The 15,061-nt window shown below is 40.0% G+C and overlaps 1 protein-coding gene across 3 annotated transcripts in view; it reads right to left on the reverse strand.

The window, feature by feature from the left end:
* Window positions 1-15,061, reverse strand: part of DGKH (diacylglycerol kinase eta) — a 203,415-nt gene that overhangs the window by 66,778 nt on the left and 121,576 nt on the right. For all 3 annotated transcript variants that reach the window (XM_018056794.1, XM_018056791.1, XM_018056792.1), the window contains exons 5-6: window positions 5,900-6,004; window positions 5,515-5,647 (exon numbers count right to left, since the gene is read on the reverse strand). In XM_018056794.1, the coding sequence (XP_017912283.1) occupies window positions 5,515-5,647; window positions 5,900-6,004 (238 nt within the window). The remainder of the gene's footprint in view (window positions 1-5,514; window positions 5,648-5,899; window positions 6,005-15,061) is intronic.

Genomic DNA, 15,061 nt, shown 5'->3' on the forward strand with positions numbered 1-15,061 from the left:
TTTTTAAAAAGTATCTTGTTGGAAGTGAGTAAGTAAAAAAGAGAAAAACAAACATTGTATACCAACACAAATATTTGGAATCTAGAAAGATGGTACTGATGAACTAATCACAGACACAGAGAACAGATGTATGTACTCGGGGCAGGGAGGGCAGTGGGTAAGGAAGGAGAGGGTAGGGCGCATGGAGACAGTAATATGGAAACACGCATCACCACGTGTAAAAGAGATGGCCATTGGGAACTTGCCCTACGAATCAGCGAACTCAAACCAGAACTCTGTAACAGCTGAGAGGGGTGGGAGGGGGAGGGAGGCGGGAGGAGGTTCGAGGGAGGTGACTTAGGTAAATCTTTTCTGAAGGAGATCAGCCCTGGGATTTCTTTGGAAGGAATGATGCTAAAGCTGAAACTCCAGTACTTTGGCCACCTCATGCGAAGAGTTGACTCATTGGAAAAGACTCTGATGCTCGGAGGGATTGGGGGCAGGAGGAGAAGGGGACGACCGAGGATGAGATGGCTGGATGGCACCACGGACTCAATGGACGTGAGTCTGAGTGAACTCCAGGAGACGGTGATGGACAGGGAGGCCTGGCGTGCTGCGATTCATGGGGTCGCAAAGAGTCGGACACGACTGAGCGACTGAACTGAACTGACTGAACTCATGGCTGATTCATGCTGATGTTTGGCAGAAACCAACGTAACACTGTAAAGCAACTGTGTGTATGTTAGTCGCTCAGTCGTGTGCAACTCTTTGCGACCCCGTGGACTGTAGCCCGCCAGGCTCCTCTGTCCATGGGATTCTCCAGCAAAGAATACTGGAGTGGGGTGCCATGCCCTCCTCCAGGGGATCTTCCTGTCCCAGGGGTTGAATCTGGTCTCCAGCATCATGGGCAAATTCTTTACCATTTGAGCTACAGGGAAGTCCTAGGGATATATCCTTCAATGAAAAACAAATGATGTTTTTTAAAAAGAGATTTAAAAAGTATGCTGTTGAGATGACTACATGATAATGCAGAAGAAGGGAATGATGAAGTGATACCCCCACTAGATGCATCACTAAAGCTCCCCAGCCATATCATCAGAAAGATACCTACAAAAGAGAAATATAAGGAAACAGCAAGACAGAAGCAGCACGTACATGAAAAAAAAAATCCACAGGTTACTTGAAAAATCAAACCTTGCTTATGAAAATCAGAACTTGACTACTACGTTTATCCATCCCTGTAAGGACACACTTGTTTGGTTGTTCAGTCCTGTCTGATTCTTTGCAACCCCGTAGACTGTAGCCCGCCAGGCTCCTCTCTCCATGGGATTCTCCAGGCAAGAATACTGGAGTGGGTTGCTGTGTCTTCCTCCAGAGGATCTTCCCGACCCAGGGATCAAACCCATGTCTCCTGCACTGCAGGTGTATTCCTTACACTGAGCCACCAGGGAACCCCACCAAGGACACGCATTAACACACATTTAGCCAATCGCTAATGAATATTGACATTATAACGAGTTTCTGACTTTTCAGAGAAATATTTAAAAGCAGAGATTATTTTGGTAGAAACATAATAAGTAAGGTACCTGTTGCAAATTCAGAATGAAAAAGTGGCTCCTTTTCGTGTGGTTTTTGAATTTCTACCAGTAAACCATTAACAAATTTGAAATAACAGGTTATGAGCCCTTCTCTTTAAATTGTCTTAATTTAATATAACATGAAAACAAACAGATCAAGTAAGATAAGTAAGGTGCCTATATAGCCAAATGTTCAGAATGCTTCAGGTATCATAAATAGCCAGTATATAAATGGCCACTTAAATCGAGCCGTTTTTCCTTAAAAACAATATGAGTACATAGATACTGGCAATGTTTCATTTACCTGCTCTTTTGTGTACACTGACAAATTCTTTCCTGGAAATCATAATATTTTGCTGTAAATGACTTTGTGACTCAAGCAACAGACCTCATATAGAAAACAAATTTTCCACTTAACTTTATTGCTGAGAAACAGTAATGTAAAGAAACAGCATCGCAGGAAGTAAGCTTTGTTTGAAAAGTTACTTCAGCATGATATCTGCTCCCGTTTGCTATAAGGCAAGTGACTTTTACATTAGTTAGTATTTTTAAATTGTTTAAATGGCTCAATCTGTTATTTTATTTCTCAAAAGAATGGGTCTAGTTTTAGTTTTAAAAAAGCAAGCTATTTTCTAAGTACAAATAAGTGTTGATAGTCAATAACTTTTCTAAGAGACAAAGAAGGAAGTAATATAAGGAGGGCAACAGGGTCTAATTTCATGGCTTTTTGAAGATTTCGCCATTAAAAATTAAATGGTTCATGAAAAATAAAAATCACTTTTGTAATAATAAAGTTCTTCATGCAATGAGTGTTGAGAATCACAAAGGTGTTTAATATAATATACAATGATTAAAATTATGATTCTTCATTGCAATATAGTCTTCAACAGTTTTAAGTGTTCAACAGTGGTTAAGACAAAAATTCATAAATACCTGTGTAGAGATATTTTAAGCTATTGATTGAAAAGAACTACCATCTAATTTTTTATTCTTAGAGTGCTGTTTAAATACCAGTGAATCACAATTATGCTCTGAAATTATAATTACCATTCTCAATTGATTTGGGGAATCATCTGTGAAATGTATTTTCTGCCTTCTGTTTTTCATTCATATATTTTATATATGCAAGGCCTTAAAATGATAATTCAGTTATTGTTGAACACAAGCCTAGAAGATAAATCAACAGACTCCTTTTACTGTGAAAAGGGGGCAGAAAGACTAAGAAAATAGTATTGGCGTTGCACCTTGGAAGCTGGACTCTATTATAATGCATTATTCATTGTCATTATTGAATGAATTTTTCCTGTATTTGCACCTCTGTTATAACTTAAAAAATGTTTTGTGTTGTAAGCCTTCAGTTTTGCTAAACAAGCAGTTTATGCAGATTTCAAGGGGATTTCTAAAATTTAACTTTGTTTACAATAAACATATCCTAAATAACTACAGTCTCACAGAATAAAAAGGCTTCCCTGGTGGTTCATTGTAGAGAATCCCCCTGAAAATGCAGGAGATGTGGGTTTGATCTTTGGGTCAGGAAGGTCCCCTGGAGAAGGGAATGGCTACCCATTCCAGTATTCTTGCCTGGGAAATCCCATGGACAGAGGAGCCTGGTGGGCTACAGTCCATGGGGTCACAAAAGAGTCAGACATGACTTAGCAACTAAACAATAAAACAACACAAAATAAAAGGCAACCTTTTTGGGTATTCATAAAACCTTTGGGATTTCTAAAATCTGCTACAGTTCTAAATATACTATTGGCAATATTTAAAATTTTTATCAACAAAAAAATTGAATACTAACATATATTCCTCTAAAAGATAATTTTAAAATGCTATAATTGAGACTTTAAAAATCAGAAACTTAATTATCAATAGACTAATGTAACACGTCTTTTTAAAGACTTGGAAGCTTTTTATCCTCACCAGCTAATGTAATTTTCACTTTTCTTTTAAAATGCTTAGAAAAATATTCAGTCATCCCACTGTTAAGTTCAACTTCTTTACAATTAAATATATTTAATAATGCATAACTCTCAGATCAGAAGGGTACCACAGATCAGTTCTAACAGTATCTAAGATACTATTAGATTAGATTTTTCTTTTTTAGCAGTTTGAGGAATAACAGACTATAAGGTAACTATAGGGGGGCTTCCCTTATAGCTCAGTTGGCAAAGAATCTACCTGCAATGCAGGAGACCTGGGTTCAGTTCCTGGGTTGGGAAGATTCTCTGGAGAAAGAAATGGCAGCCCACTCCAGTATTCTTGCCTAGAGAATGCCATGGACAGAGGAGGCTGACAGGCTATAGTCCATGGGGTCACAAGAGTCGGACATGACTTCGCGACTAAACCACCACCAACGTAATTGTACAAAGACCTTCAGAATAACTCCATACAATCACTAAAGTCAGAAAGACTAATTATGTCTTTGTTTTCAATCATTTGTTAAATCTAAAAAAAAAGTTTATGTCTCCTCCAACTCGTTTTCATGAATTTGAATGCATCAGGCCATGATACAATCTGTAATTGTTTGCTTGATGAACTTCTTATACAACTCACCTACATATGTCTACAATTTATCTGACTGGAAAAATAGCATCAGTGTATGCATTCTCTTCTTTCACTTTTATAGTATCCTGTGAGATATGAATGCCTATTATCCCCATTTTAGAGAGGAGGAAGCAAAAGTCTAAAAGGGTTAAACTAGTCCTGGTCAGAGTTTGTAGTGTTGAAACTGGAATCTGAACCCACAGAGTTTAACTACAGAACTTCATTCTTATGCACTAAGCTGCGTCATGTTCAACAGCTGAAATACTGATGTATCTTGGATTTTATAATTCAAAATGAGTTAAAACTGTGACTCTGTTTCTAATCTATTATTTAATTGTAATAGTTATATTACAAAATTACCTAAGAATTTTTTGTATTAAGAGAGAAAAGCTAATAATAGTATTATATGTGGTTAAAAAAGAGGTACACAGTGATGGAACCACTGAGCTATTAAATAAATCAAAAGAAGGTATGAGTTTTCTCCTGGTGACATTAAGCGGTTACTTCTCTTAAATTTAAAAATAACCCACAAATCCTGTGATGAGAACAACAGCATAGACCTTTTTTTTAGAAAACTTTAAAGAAATTTAAAAGGATGTGTGTGAGTGTTAGTTGCTCATTCATGTCCGACTCTTTGCAACCGCTGGACTGTAGACAGCCAACTTCTCTGTCCGTGGGATTCTCCAGGCAAGAATACTGGAGTGGGTTGCCATTCCCTTCTCCACAGGGTCTTCCTGATCCAGGGATCAAACCCAAGTCTCCTGCATTGCAGGCAGATTCTTTAGCATCTGAGGCACCAGGGAAGCCCCAATTACATTAAACACAAATGAAATAAAACATTTAAAACGATGTAGTATAAGTAACCATCAGAAATTCTGCCAAAAGAGTGTATACTGTCCACCAGAAAGTTTTGTCCTCTATAATCAAACAGAACAGAAAAACAGTGCTGGAAAATGAGAAGGATATGCACAGTCCACAGAGTTTTCTTTACCAGCAAATGCTAGTTCCTGAGGAGGGCGATGCCATATTTTTATTTATGCGTATATGCTCACTTGTTCAGTTGCGTGCTACTCTTTGAGGCTGTTTGGATAAGGGCCCACAGGCTCCTCTGTCCATGGGATTTTTCAGGCAAGAATACTGGAGTGGGTTGACATTTCCTCCTTCAGATGATTGCATGTTATCTTTCCCTAAGCTAAACTATTTTCTAAGTTGTTCATATCTGGGCAGAGCTCCACTTGAAGCCACAGTTTAAGGACAACACTCTGGTCCCCTGAGAGGCTCCCACTTACTGCTTCCACCCAAGGGCAATGTCTTGCTGTGATGCTGTTTCTCTGCTCACAGAGGTGCCGGTGGCGGCGTGTTTACAGGAAGGACAGTGTTGGAGGAGGACACGCCCTGGATGCTACTGTACCTTCGCAGGACAGGCCGTGGGACGTGACTCCAGAAAGACTCTCTCGGCACACATTACAGAAAGTGGGTCGGGCGTGGGAGCACGCATACCAGTTATGCATCCCTGAGAAATGTTCCACGTTAAACTGGGCCACCTGGAAATGAGACGTCAGTGTAGGTTTGCCAAACGGGGGAACGGGACTATACGCAGAAGGTACATAATGTTGACCGAAATTTAAAATCTATTATTTTTAAAACTAAAACACTTTGTTTTAACTAAGAAAAAAAAAACTATATCAGGTTTAAACAGGTTTCTGAATGAATCTACGTATAACCCCCACAGAATACAGCTGTAGCATTATGGATCACATATATTCTCTAAGGGGACAGGAGAGATGCTACTTCACCTCATAAGGTTCTCTGGTCTGTACAGACTTCAGCGAGCTGATCCAATCCTCCATCTCTTTCCTGTTCTCAGCGCACAGCATTAGTCTTCTAAATGGAGTGATTATCTGAAAGGGATAATTCAACCTAATGACTGCTAACAGGCAACAAAGAGAGGTTATTACAAGACCTAACAGCTTGCAAGGTGATTCTATTTCTAACCTTTGAGTCCTTACTTCCTTGATGAAGAAAGTATGACTCCCTATAATGTAAATGGATTTAGTTCTTGCTGTGGTACAGAATGTTTCTAGGAAAGACACATTCTGATGAATCTTTTCTGGTTTTTTTATCTCATTGCTATTCACTTATCAGGCTTTTCAGCCCTTTACCGAAGTCTATGAACTCAAATGAGCAGAGTATTCTTATTTCATGGAATAATTTCTTGAAAATTAATTTAAAATATACTTCGAAATAATTCACAGTAAGCTTAGAAATAATACATTTTCTAATATGGAAATTTTTTAAATTAAAAAATCAAAGGAATGTAATATTAAATGATTTCATAATGGCTTCATTACAGTTTCAAGGCTATTCTAAGTAATGTAATGTAATATGATTTATGTGATGAACTTTTCTTCCTATTGTGTAGAACTCCACTGTACTGCTTTTTAGTGAGAGCAGGGAAGAGGAATTAGCATGCAAGTCCTTTAGTTGGCTTTAAGAGAAGAAAATAATTGTGACTTTCATCTTTTTTCTCTTGTTACTAAAGAAGGCAAATTCATTACACCAAGAATCTTAGAGCAAGAGGAATAAAAATTTCATGCTGTTACAGTACTAAAAGTAAGATTCTTCGAGGTAAGATTCTGAAATGACTTGAAAGCAGCCACTATTTATGCGTGAATACAATACTCTGGTGGTAATCTTGAAGTTGCTACACCCTAAGCATTTACGGAAAGAAGGGACCATTTATTTATTTGTGAAAGAAAAACAAAATGTTACATTACTACCTGGAAACTAATTCTGAATAATAAATTATATATTTATTTATAGAGCAACCAAGAAATTTTCTCAGGTTAAAAGCCATGTGATTGAGTGATAATCTACATATTGCATTAGAGAGCAGATTTCCCAAGTTATGGAAAAGTAATAATTCTATTAAAAACAAACAAACCAACACGGAGCACTTCTCTAAAAGAGTAAACTGGCAAGCCTCGATCACTACAGTTCATCTTAGGAAATAAGTCCTTTATTCAAAGCTACAGAGTTCAGCACAGTTGCAGCTACTCACCGGTCATTGCCTATTGCCTCCTCTCAACCGTCATTAGTTAAGGCTAACAATCCGTCTGCAGACCAAGGGGACTTCAGTACACTGCGCAGGCACTCGTGCTTAAATACAGCTGGCCAGAAGTCACGTGGATGGGGAGCACGAACCACTCAGCACTGAGTTATTTGTTAATTGCACATGAAATTGAACAGAACCTCACTTTTCTTCTGTTTTCCACTATGCTCTCTGGATAAAGCTTATTAGCAATTGGTCACTCCTCTTCCTCAATAAATAGTTAATGCAAAGAGCAATGCCTCCCTCATTACTTACGAGCCAAATGGATGCTTTATTGCTTCAAAATGTTTTTCCAGGACAGCTCATCGAGTGCAGCAGAGAGGTACCATTAAATGATAAAACCCCTGGCTGCAGTGACTGGCACAACACTCCAGAAACATCTGCATGTCAATGGGACTGACTGAATAAACCCGGTATTTAAGTAAGTATCACCTCCTGTATGCTTTACTTAATCTTTCTGCTATATGATACAATGTCACTTTAAGGATTCCTTCTCTTTCATTATGGCCTTAGAGTGAGTGAGATACATATCACACAGGTAAATAAACCAGGCTTGCTATCTTATTCTTTCATTTTGTTTTTGTTGTTGTTGTTAATTTCTTAGTAAAGCAGGATGTCTGATGGTTTTAACTGTCTTTAATGGCTTTAAAAGCCATTGTGAATTCTATATAAAGACGGTAAAGAAAGATGGAAAAATAGCATCTAATTTTTCTTGCAGTTTTTGAAACTACATAAATGCCTCAATGCTGAAGGATTTCAGCAACATAAATCATGCGTGTACTTCATGCATTCACAAAGTAAAATGTTTACACTTTCAAATTCTCCTTTTTAAAAAAAATGCGTTTTAAAATGGGCAATAATAAGCCAGTAAAGATCATAATATATTCTTAAAATATAAGATTTTTTTGAGCCATACAGAAATTGTAATCGGGATTTACAAGCCTTGTGATTAAGAAATCTACTGATTATCAAGTTAAGATGTTGATCCAGAAAAAGGAAATCCTCCATAAATCATGAAATGCAGAGAGATCTCGTTTTGCGGCAGCAGGACCAAAAATACTCAGGGAGCAGCTCAGAGCTGGCTGGGCTGAACGGCAGGCAAGACTGGTTCACCAGGCCAACCGGTAACACCTCCCAGATTGCCCCTTTCCCCTGCGGGTCAATCGCTCATCCATCCGCCAAAGCACAAGTCTTCTCCCCACCTTTAACTTAACTTCCTCCTCATCACCAAGAAGAGGAGGAAAAGAATGTGACGTGACAGTCACAGCTGCTAACTGAAGGGCTCTGGTTGCATCGTCACCAAACCCCTTTAAACTACAGTGGTCCCTCATCCAGATCTTTATTAGGAAAATATCTGAGAAGCAGCAAACTCTGAGAATTACTGAGTTTTACTCTGAAAGCCTTTTTATTACAAGACAAGGGGGTAGGGTGGGCAGATGGAAGGACGGAAGAGGGGCCATTCCCAGGGAGGACTAAGTTTGTGGGTGCTCACTCAGTCTTGTCTGACTCTTGGCAACCCCATGGACTGCAGCCCACCAGGCTCCTCCTGTCCATGGGATTTCCCAGGCAAGAACACGGGTGTGGGTTGCCATTTCCCTCTCCAGGGGATCTTTCTGACCCAGGAATCGAACCTGTGTCTCCTGTTTTGGAAGGCGGATTCTTTGCCCACCAAGTCATTGGGGAAGCCCGACTGGGGGCCAAAGCTGGGATGTTTCTGGAAGTAGAGGACTTTTCCCCTTTATTGCGGGATTTGCACTTTACGTATTCTAAGGCATCCCCAGCTGCCCTGGTGGCTCACCAGTGAAGAACTCACCTGCCAATGAGGAGACATGGGTTCGATCCCTGGAGTACAAAGGGAAGACATCTAACACTACTATGTATAAGATACATAACCAACAAATACCTACTGTGTAGCACAGAGAACCCTTCTCAAAATTCTATGACAACCTACGTGTGAAGAGAATATGAAAAAGAATGAATATATTTTTATATATATATATATAGAGAGAGAGAGAGAGAGAGATACAACTGAATCACCTTGCTGTATAGCTGAACTAACACAAAACTATAAAGCAACTGCTGCTGCTGCTGCTGCTGCTGCTGCTGCTGCTAAGTCGCTTCAGTCGTGTCCGACTCTGTGCGACCCCAGAGACGGCAGCCCACCAGGCTCCCCAGTCCCTGGGATTCTCCAGGCAAGAACTTCAATCCAGTAAAATTTTTTAAAAAAGGAAAGATATCTAAATTAGTTTTCTAAGTGCTACCTCAAATAAAACACAAACACTGCAGAAACAGAGATACTCTTTCACTTTGATGGTCATTGCCCTATAAGGGTTAATCCAACAACATGATTATGTTGTAAAAGGATCAATAATTTCTCAGTCCAGTAAAGCATGTAAATATAAAAAACACATATAAAACAATCTAGCATTAATATATAAAATAATATCAAAGAGCAACATTAAGTTAAGACTTTAAATACATGAACAGGAAAAAACAAGTAACTGTATTGGTAATCTTTCAGTTAAAGAACTGTAGACAATTTAAATATGTTGTTTTGGTTTGCCTGTGGTTTCTAAAGCAAATATGTAGTATTTCAGCCATAAAAACATTCTTTAATTTTACTAACATTAGAACAGGAATTTAAAACTCTGCACTGTTTTAAAGCAGGAGTTTTCAAACTTGGCCATACTTTAAAATCACCTGGGAGACTTTAAAAAATTCCAATGTCAAGGCCACTCTCCACACTGATGAACTCAGAACATAAGAGGGTGAGATCCAGCTACCAGTTGTAATTTTTTTAAGCTCCCAAGTGATTCCCAAGTACAGCCAAGTTTGAGAGCCAACATTCTAAAGATGCGTGCGTGCTCACTCAGGCGCTCAGTCTTTGCGACTCTTTGCAACTTCATGGACTGTAGCCCGTCAGGCTCTTCTGTCCATGGGATTTCCCAGGCAAGAATATAGGAGTGGGTTGCCATTTCTAAAGATATTTTATTGTAAATTCCCAACTGGAAACCACGAATGTAACAACAGAGTGATTCAGTGTCTAAACCCGGAAGTCAGGCTTAGAATGAATACCAACAGCATCCTTCCTTAGATGTGCGGCTAGGAACGCCTCCTGGCTCTCTGAGCCTCAGTTTCGCATCTGCAAAGAGAGGCTGGAACAGCTCCTCACAGCTCTGCAGAGTGTGGTGTGGATTAGGGAGACAGTCCAAGCAAAGCCCTCAGCACAGTGTCTGTTAGGAAGCCAGAGATGAGATGAGGTACATATTCACAGCTTTCTTCTATAATATACATATTTCTTGTGAAAGTATGCATGCATGTTAAGTCACTTCAGTCATGTCCAACTCTTTGTGACCCTGTGGACTGTAGCCTGCCGGGCTCCTCTGTCCACGGGATTCTGCAGGCAAGAATACAGAAGTGGGTTGCCATCCCCTTTTCCAGGAGATCTTCCCGAACCAAGAATCGAACCCTCATCTCGTATGTCTTCTCCATTAACAAGCAGGTTCTTTACCACTAGCACTGTGTAAGTGTGGTCATAGACAAAAGTCACAGGAACTTGGGTCAAAAATGGAGGCATTTTGCCAACAAAATAGTCACTGAGTAGGAAACCACCCAAATAGAGTTAGAGATAATGACCTATTCCTTAGAAGACATTAGGAAATATCAACAAACAAATCAGGAAACAATGGTCCCCTCCTTTAATTGCACTGTGACTAACCTTACCCACAGCAGGATTAGAATGGCGAAAGGCTTACCAAAGAGCATGCGATCCCAGTACAGCAGTGAGAGTTCAGAATGCTGGCTCTGGTAGGTATCATGTCTCAACTAATTAAGATAGAAGGTTCCTACTGCAGGGATGGGGCAGGTGCAGAGGAGAGAGTGAGAGAAAATGTGTGTGTGTGTGTGAGAGAGGGAAAGAGAGAGCATGCGTGTGAGAGAGAGAAAGAATGAGGTTGAGGTGGTGGTGAATGTGTGTGTGTGTTAGTTGCTTAGTCATGTCTGACTCTCTGCAACCCCATAGACGGCAGCCCACCAGGCCCCTCTGTCCATGGGATTCTCCAAGCAAGAACACTGGAGTGGGTTGCCATTTCCTTCTCCAAAAGGAACTATAGAAAGAAAGAAAGTGAAGTCGCTCAGTCGTGTCCGACTCTTTGCAACCCCACAGACTGTAGCCCACCAGGCTCCTCTATCCATGGAATTTTCCAGGCAAGAGTACTGGAGTGGGTTGCCATTTCCTTCTCCAGTATATATGTGTGTGAGTGTGTGTATATACATACATATATACATATGTGTATATACATATATATACACACACATATATATGTATAATACACATGTCAGGTGGATATGTGTAAGATAGACTGTGTGTGTCTGTGAGAGTGTGTGGTGTGTTGCAGGGAAAAAAACATAGAGGGTTCCTCCTTTTAATTAATATTCCTGATTCTGCAATGACGGAAATTCTGAATCTTCTCTGGTAACTTTAAGTGTCCAACAATTTTTTCTGTTAGAAAATTCTTATTTCTAATCTAAAGGTCTACTACATAGATATGTCTGCCCTCTGGCAAGTACTTACTGTTATATCTTTAGTGATTAATCCTGAATTGCCTTGATTGAAATAAAAATTCGTATGCAGTGAAAGGCCCTTCTTGGAAAGCAGGACAAACAGAAAGTCTAGTTGCGCTATAATGATGTTTGTTGCCTGTATTTGTTATAACTTAGGGACTACACTTTGACTTTGTTAAAGCCGAACCAGGTATAGATCTATGTCTTTCTTACACTCGGTTTGCTATACATGAAGTGGCCAAAAGCTCAGTCTTAATATTCCTCTTCCATCCTTCCTCATAAAATCTACATCCATCTCTTAAATTATGTATGTTCTCTTTTTTTCCATTGTCCTTTTATGGAATGAAATAATTCACTTTGACAATTTAAATGTGCCAAACTGCAACATAGCTAAGCATCCTACATGGGTATTTTGAGAGCAGAGATACTCCCATACTTCAGAGAATAAACAGAGACCGCTATATCCAAAGGCGCAGGTCTTTAATGATGTGTCCGTACTTGAATCAAGCCGAGAGTTTTTTCAAAACATGCTCCAAATCAGACTTGGTGAATCAAAATCTTCTTGTGGGGGGCATGAATAATGTCAGATATTACTGCATATTGGCAAAGCTATACAGGTAATTCTGGTGCACCTCCATTAATCAACCATGAAGGATAACAGAAGCAACCAATTTTCCCATTAAGTCAAGGAAGGATCTGGTCTAAATAATGTAAAGAAAATGATCTTAAGCTTTATGGCTCTTTATGGGAAAGAGCCATACCCCTTTCCCCATACCCCTGTGCTCGCAAGTTTCCAGAGTTCTGCCCCTAGTAGTATTTCTCTGTCTGGGACCCATATGTAACAAGGAGAAGGAAATGGCAACCCACTCCAGTATTCTTGCCTGGAGAATTCCATGGATAGAGGAGCCTGGCAGGCTACTGTCCATGGGCTTGCAAAGAGTCGGACACAACTGAGCAACAGTTACTTACTCGCTCATATGTAACAGCCTACCACCTTTAGCACCCCACGTGATGCATTAGGTACCAAATGGTGATCTCCGAGGTTTTTGTTTGGCCATTCTGTTGACCACTGAAGTGCTGTGCTATGAAACAAGTTAATATCTATCATTTTAGACAGGTTCCTTGCTCATCACAATACAAGCAGCTTAAACCTGTTAGAGGTATTGAGCTTGCAAACCCTACATAAACTCTGGCGCCTTTGCCTTCTAAGGTCAGTGCTTCCCTCTTTTATCATAGTTGCTTCAAGCCCCACTGGTTTTCTAAGATGACAAATACTGATCTAAAAAGTAATTTTTCTGAGGTGTTGATGGATGTGCTGCTGTGCTATGCTAAGCTGCTTCAGCCGTGTCCAACTTTGCGACGCTATGGACTGCAGCCTGCCAGGCTCCTCTGTCCATGGGGATTCTCCAGGCAAGAATACTAGAGTAGGTTGCCATGCCCTCCTCCAGGGCATCTTCCCAACCCAGGGACTGAACCCAGGTCTCTTGCATTGCAGGCAGATTCTGTACCATTTGAGCTACCAGGGAAACCCATGAATACTGGAGTGGGTAGCCTATCCTTCTCCAAGGGATCTTCCTGACCCAGGAATTGAACCAGGGTCTTCTGCATTGCAGGCAGATTCTTTACCAGCTGAGCTACTAGGGAAGCCCCCTACTTTCTATAAGAGGGGTTTAAAAAGTGTTACAGCAAATTAAAAAAAGAACATTATTCCTTCACTGTAAAATACTGAACTTAAGTAACTATGGTCAACTTAGATTCTCTTTCTCTTTCACAGCTTCTGCATACCCAGGTTTTGTTTGAGAAGAAAGATGGAAAAGAGGCAGAGTTAAAATCTGGCGACTAAATTTTGAGGGATGCCTACTAAAGAATGAGGGGTCAATACAACAATGAGAAAGATTTGCTTTAAAGCGCTTCAGATAAAATAGAGAGAAGAGAGGATAGATAAATCAAGTGTGGCAACATCCAGATGGCAGTAAGAGAGAGGCTGTGTGGATGTGGGGGTTCATCACAGTTACTCTGAGTCTGGATTTAAAAAAAATGTACCAAGCATTTGGGAACCCCAAGCAAAACTCTTTAAGGAAATGAGAAGGCAAGGGATGTGGGGGTCTTAAACTCAGCTTGCAGGCCACACCCACCTGGACACAAGTGTCTGACCCCCCACTTCCTTCTCCCATGCTGCTGCTGCCTAGTAGCTTCAGTCACGTCTGACTCTGTGCGACCCCATGGACTGCAGCCCGCCAGGCTCTTCTGTCCATGGGGATTCTCCAGGCAAGAATACTGCCATGCCTTCCTCCAGGGGAATCATCTCAACCCAGGGATCAAACTCGAGTCTCCTGCATTGCAGGCAGATTCTTTACCACTGTGCCACCAGGAAAGCCCTCCTTCTCCCATACCAAACTCAAATTAGATGAGTAATGTGGTTCCCTTGCCCAAATGACCCAAAAATGTCCACAGAATCTAATGAAGCAAGACTTCTGATTACTGATGGAGATGGGGTGGGATAAAATACACAGCAGAGAGCTGTGTAAATCCTACTCCCATATAATTGTTGAGCTTCAATGATTCTGCTTAAGATTAAGCCTGTAGATCATAAAACTTGATACAGGGAATCATAGCTTCATAACAATGTCATTTTCTATGCTAATTTGATTTGCCTTATAACCTACGGTTGGATTTTTTAAATTGCCTGGTACCTGTTCCCCTGAAAAAAGAACCACCGACTTCAATGCTATCAATACCAATATTCTGTCTACATATCTAGTATTTCCACAGGAGTTCACATTCTAAAAATCAAAGTTTCCCTTCACTTAAATTAAAAAATCTAAAATACTCGAAAATCAAAATTTCCTTGAAAAACAATAAAATATTAACACTACAAAATAGAGACTTGTAAGCTGCCAGAATCTAAATATTTTTCAAAGGAGCAATGAACTCAACATTACGTAATTCATATAGTCTTAGAATCCATATAAAAACTGTAAAAGAAAGCAGTGCATTTAACATCTTTCTGGGAATGTCGTGTCTTTAAGGCTTTGCTTCAGGGCGATCGTTCTGTCACCTCCTAGAAGCATTCAGTTCACTAGAGAGTCAAAGAGGGGCCACAGTGAAGCTGTAAAGTCAGTACCTCTGAAGCTGTGCTTCTCTGACCTGCTACCCCTGGAAAACAAGACGTGGAGAAGGCTTCATGGAGGCTATTAAGGAAAGCTATAAAAAGTGTTCTTTGTTGGGATGTCCTACTGTATCATTTACATACATATATTAGTTGTATAATGAGAAACCACTG

This window comes from Capra hircus, chromosome 12 (assembly GCF_001704415.2).
Source record: "Capra hircus breed San Clemente chromosome 12, ASM170441v1, whole genome shotgun sequence".
NCBI classification, from domain to species: Eukaryota; Metazoa; Chordata; class Mammalia; order Artiodactyla; family Bovidae; genus Capra; species Capra hircus.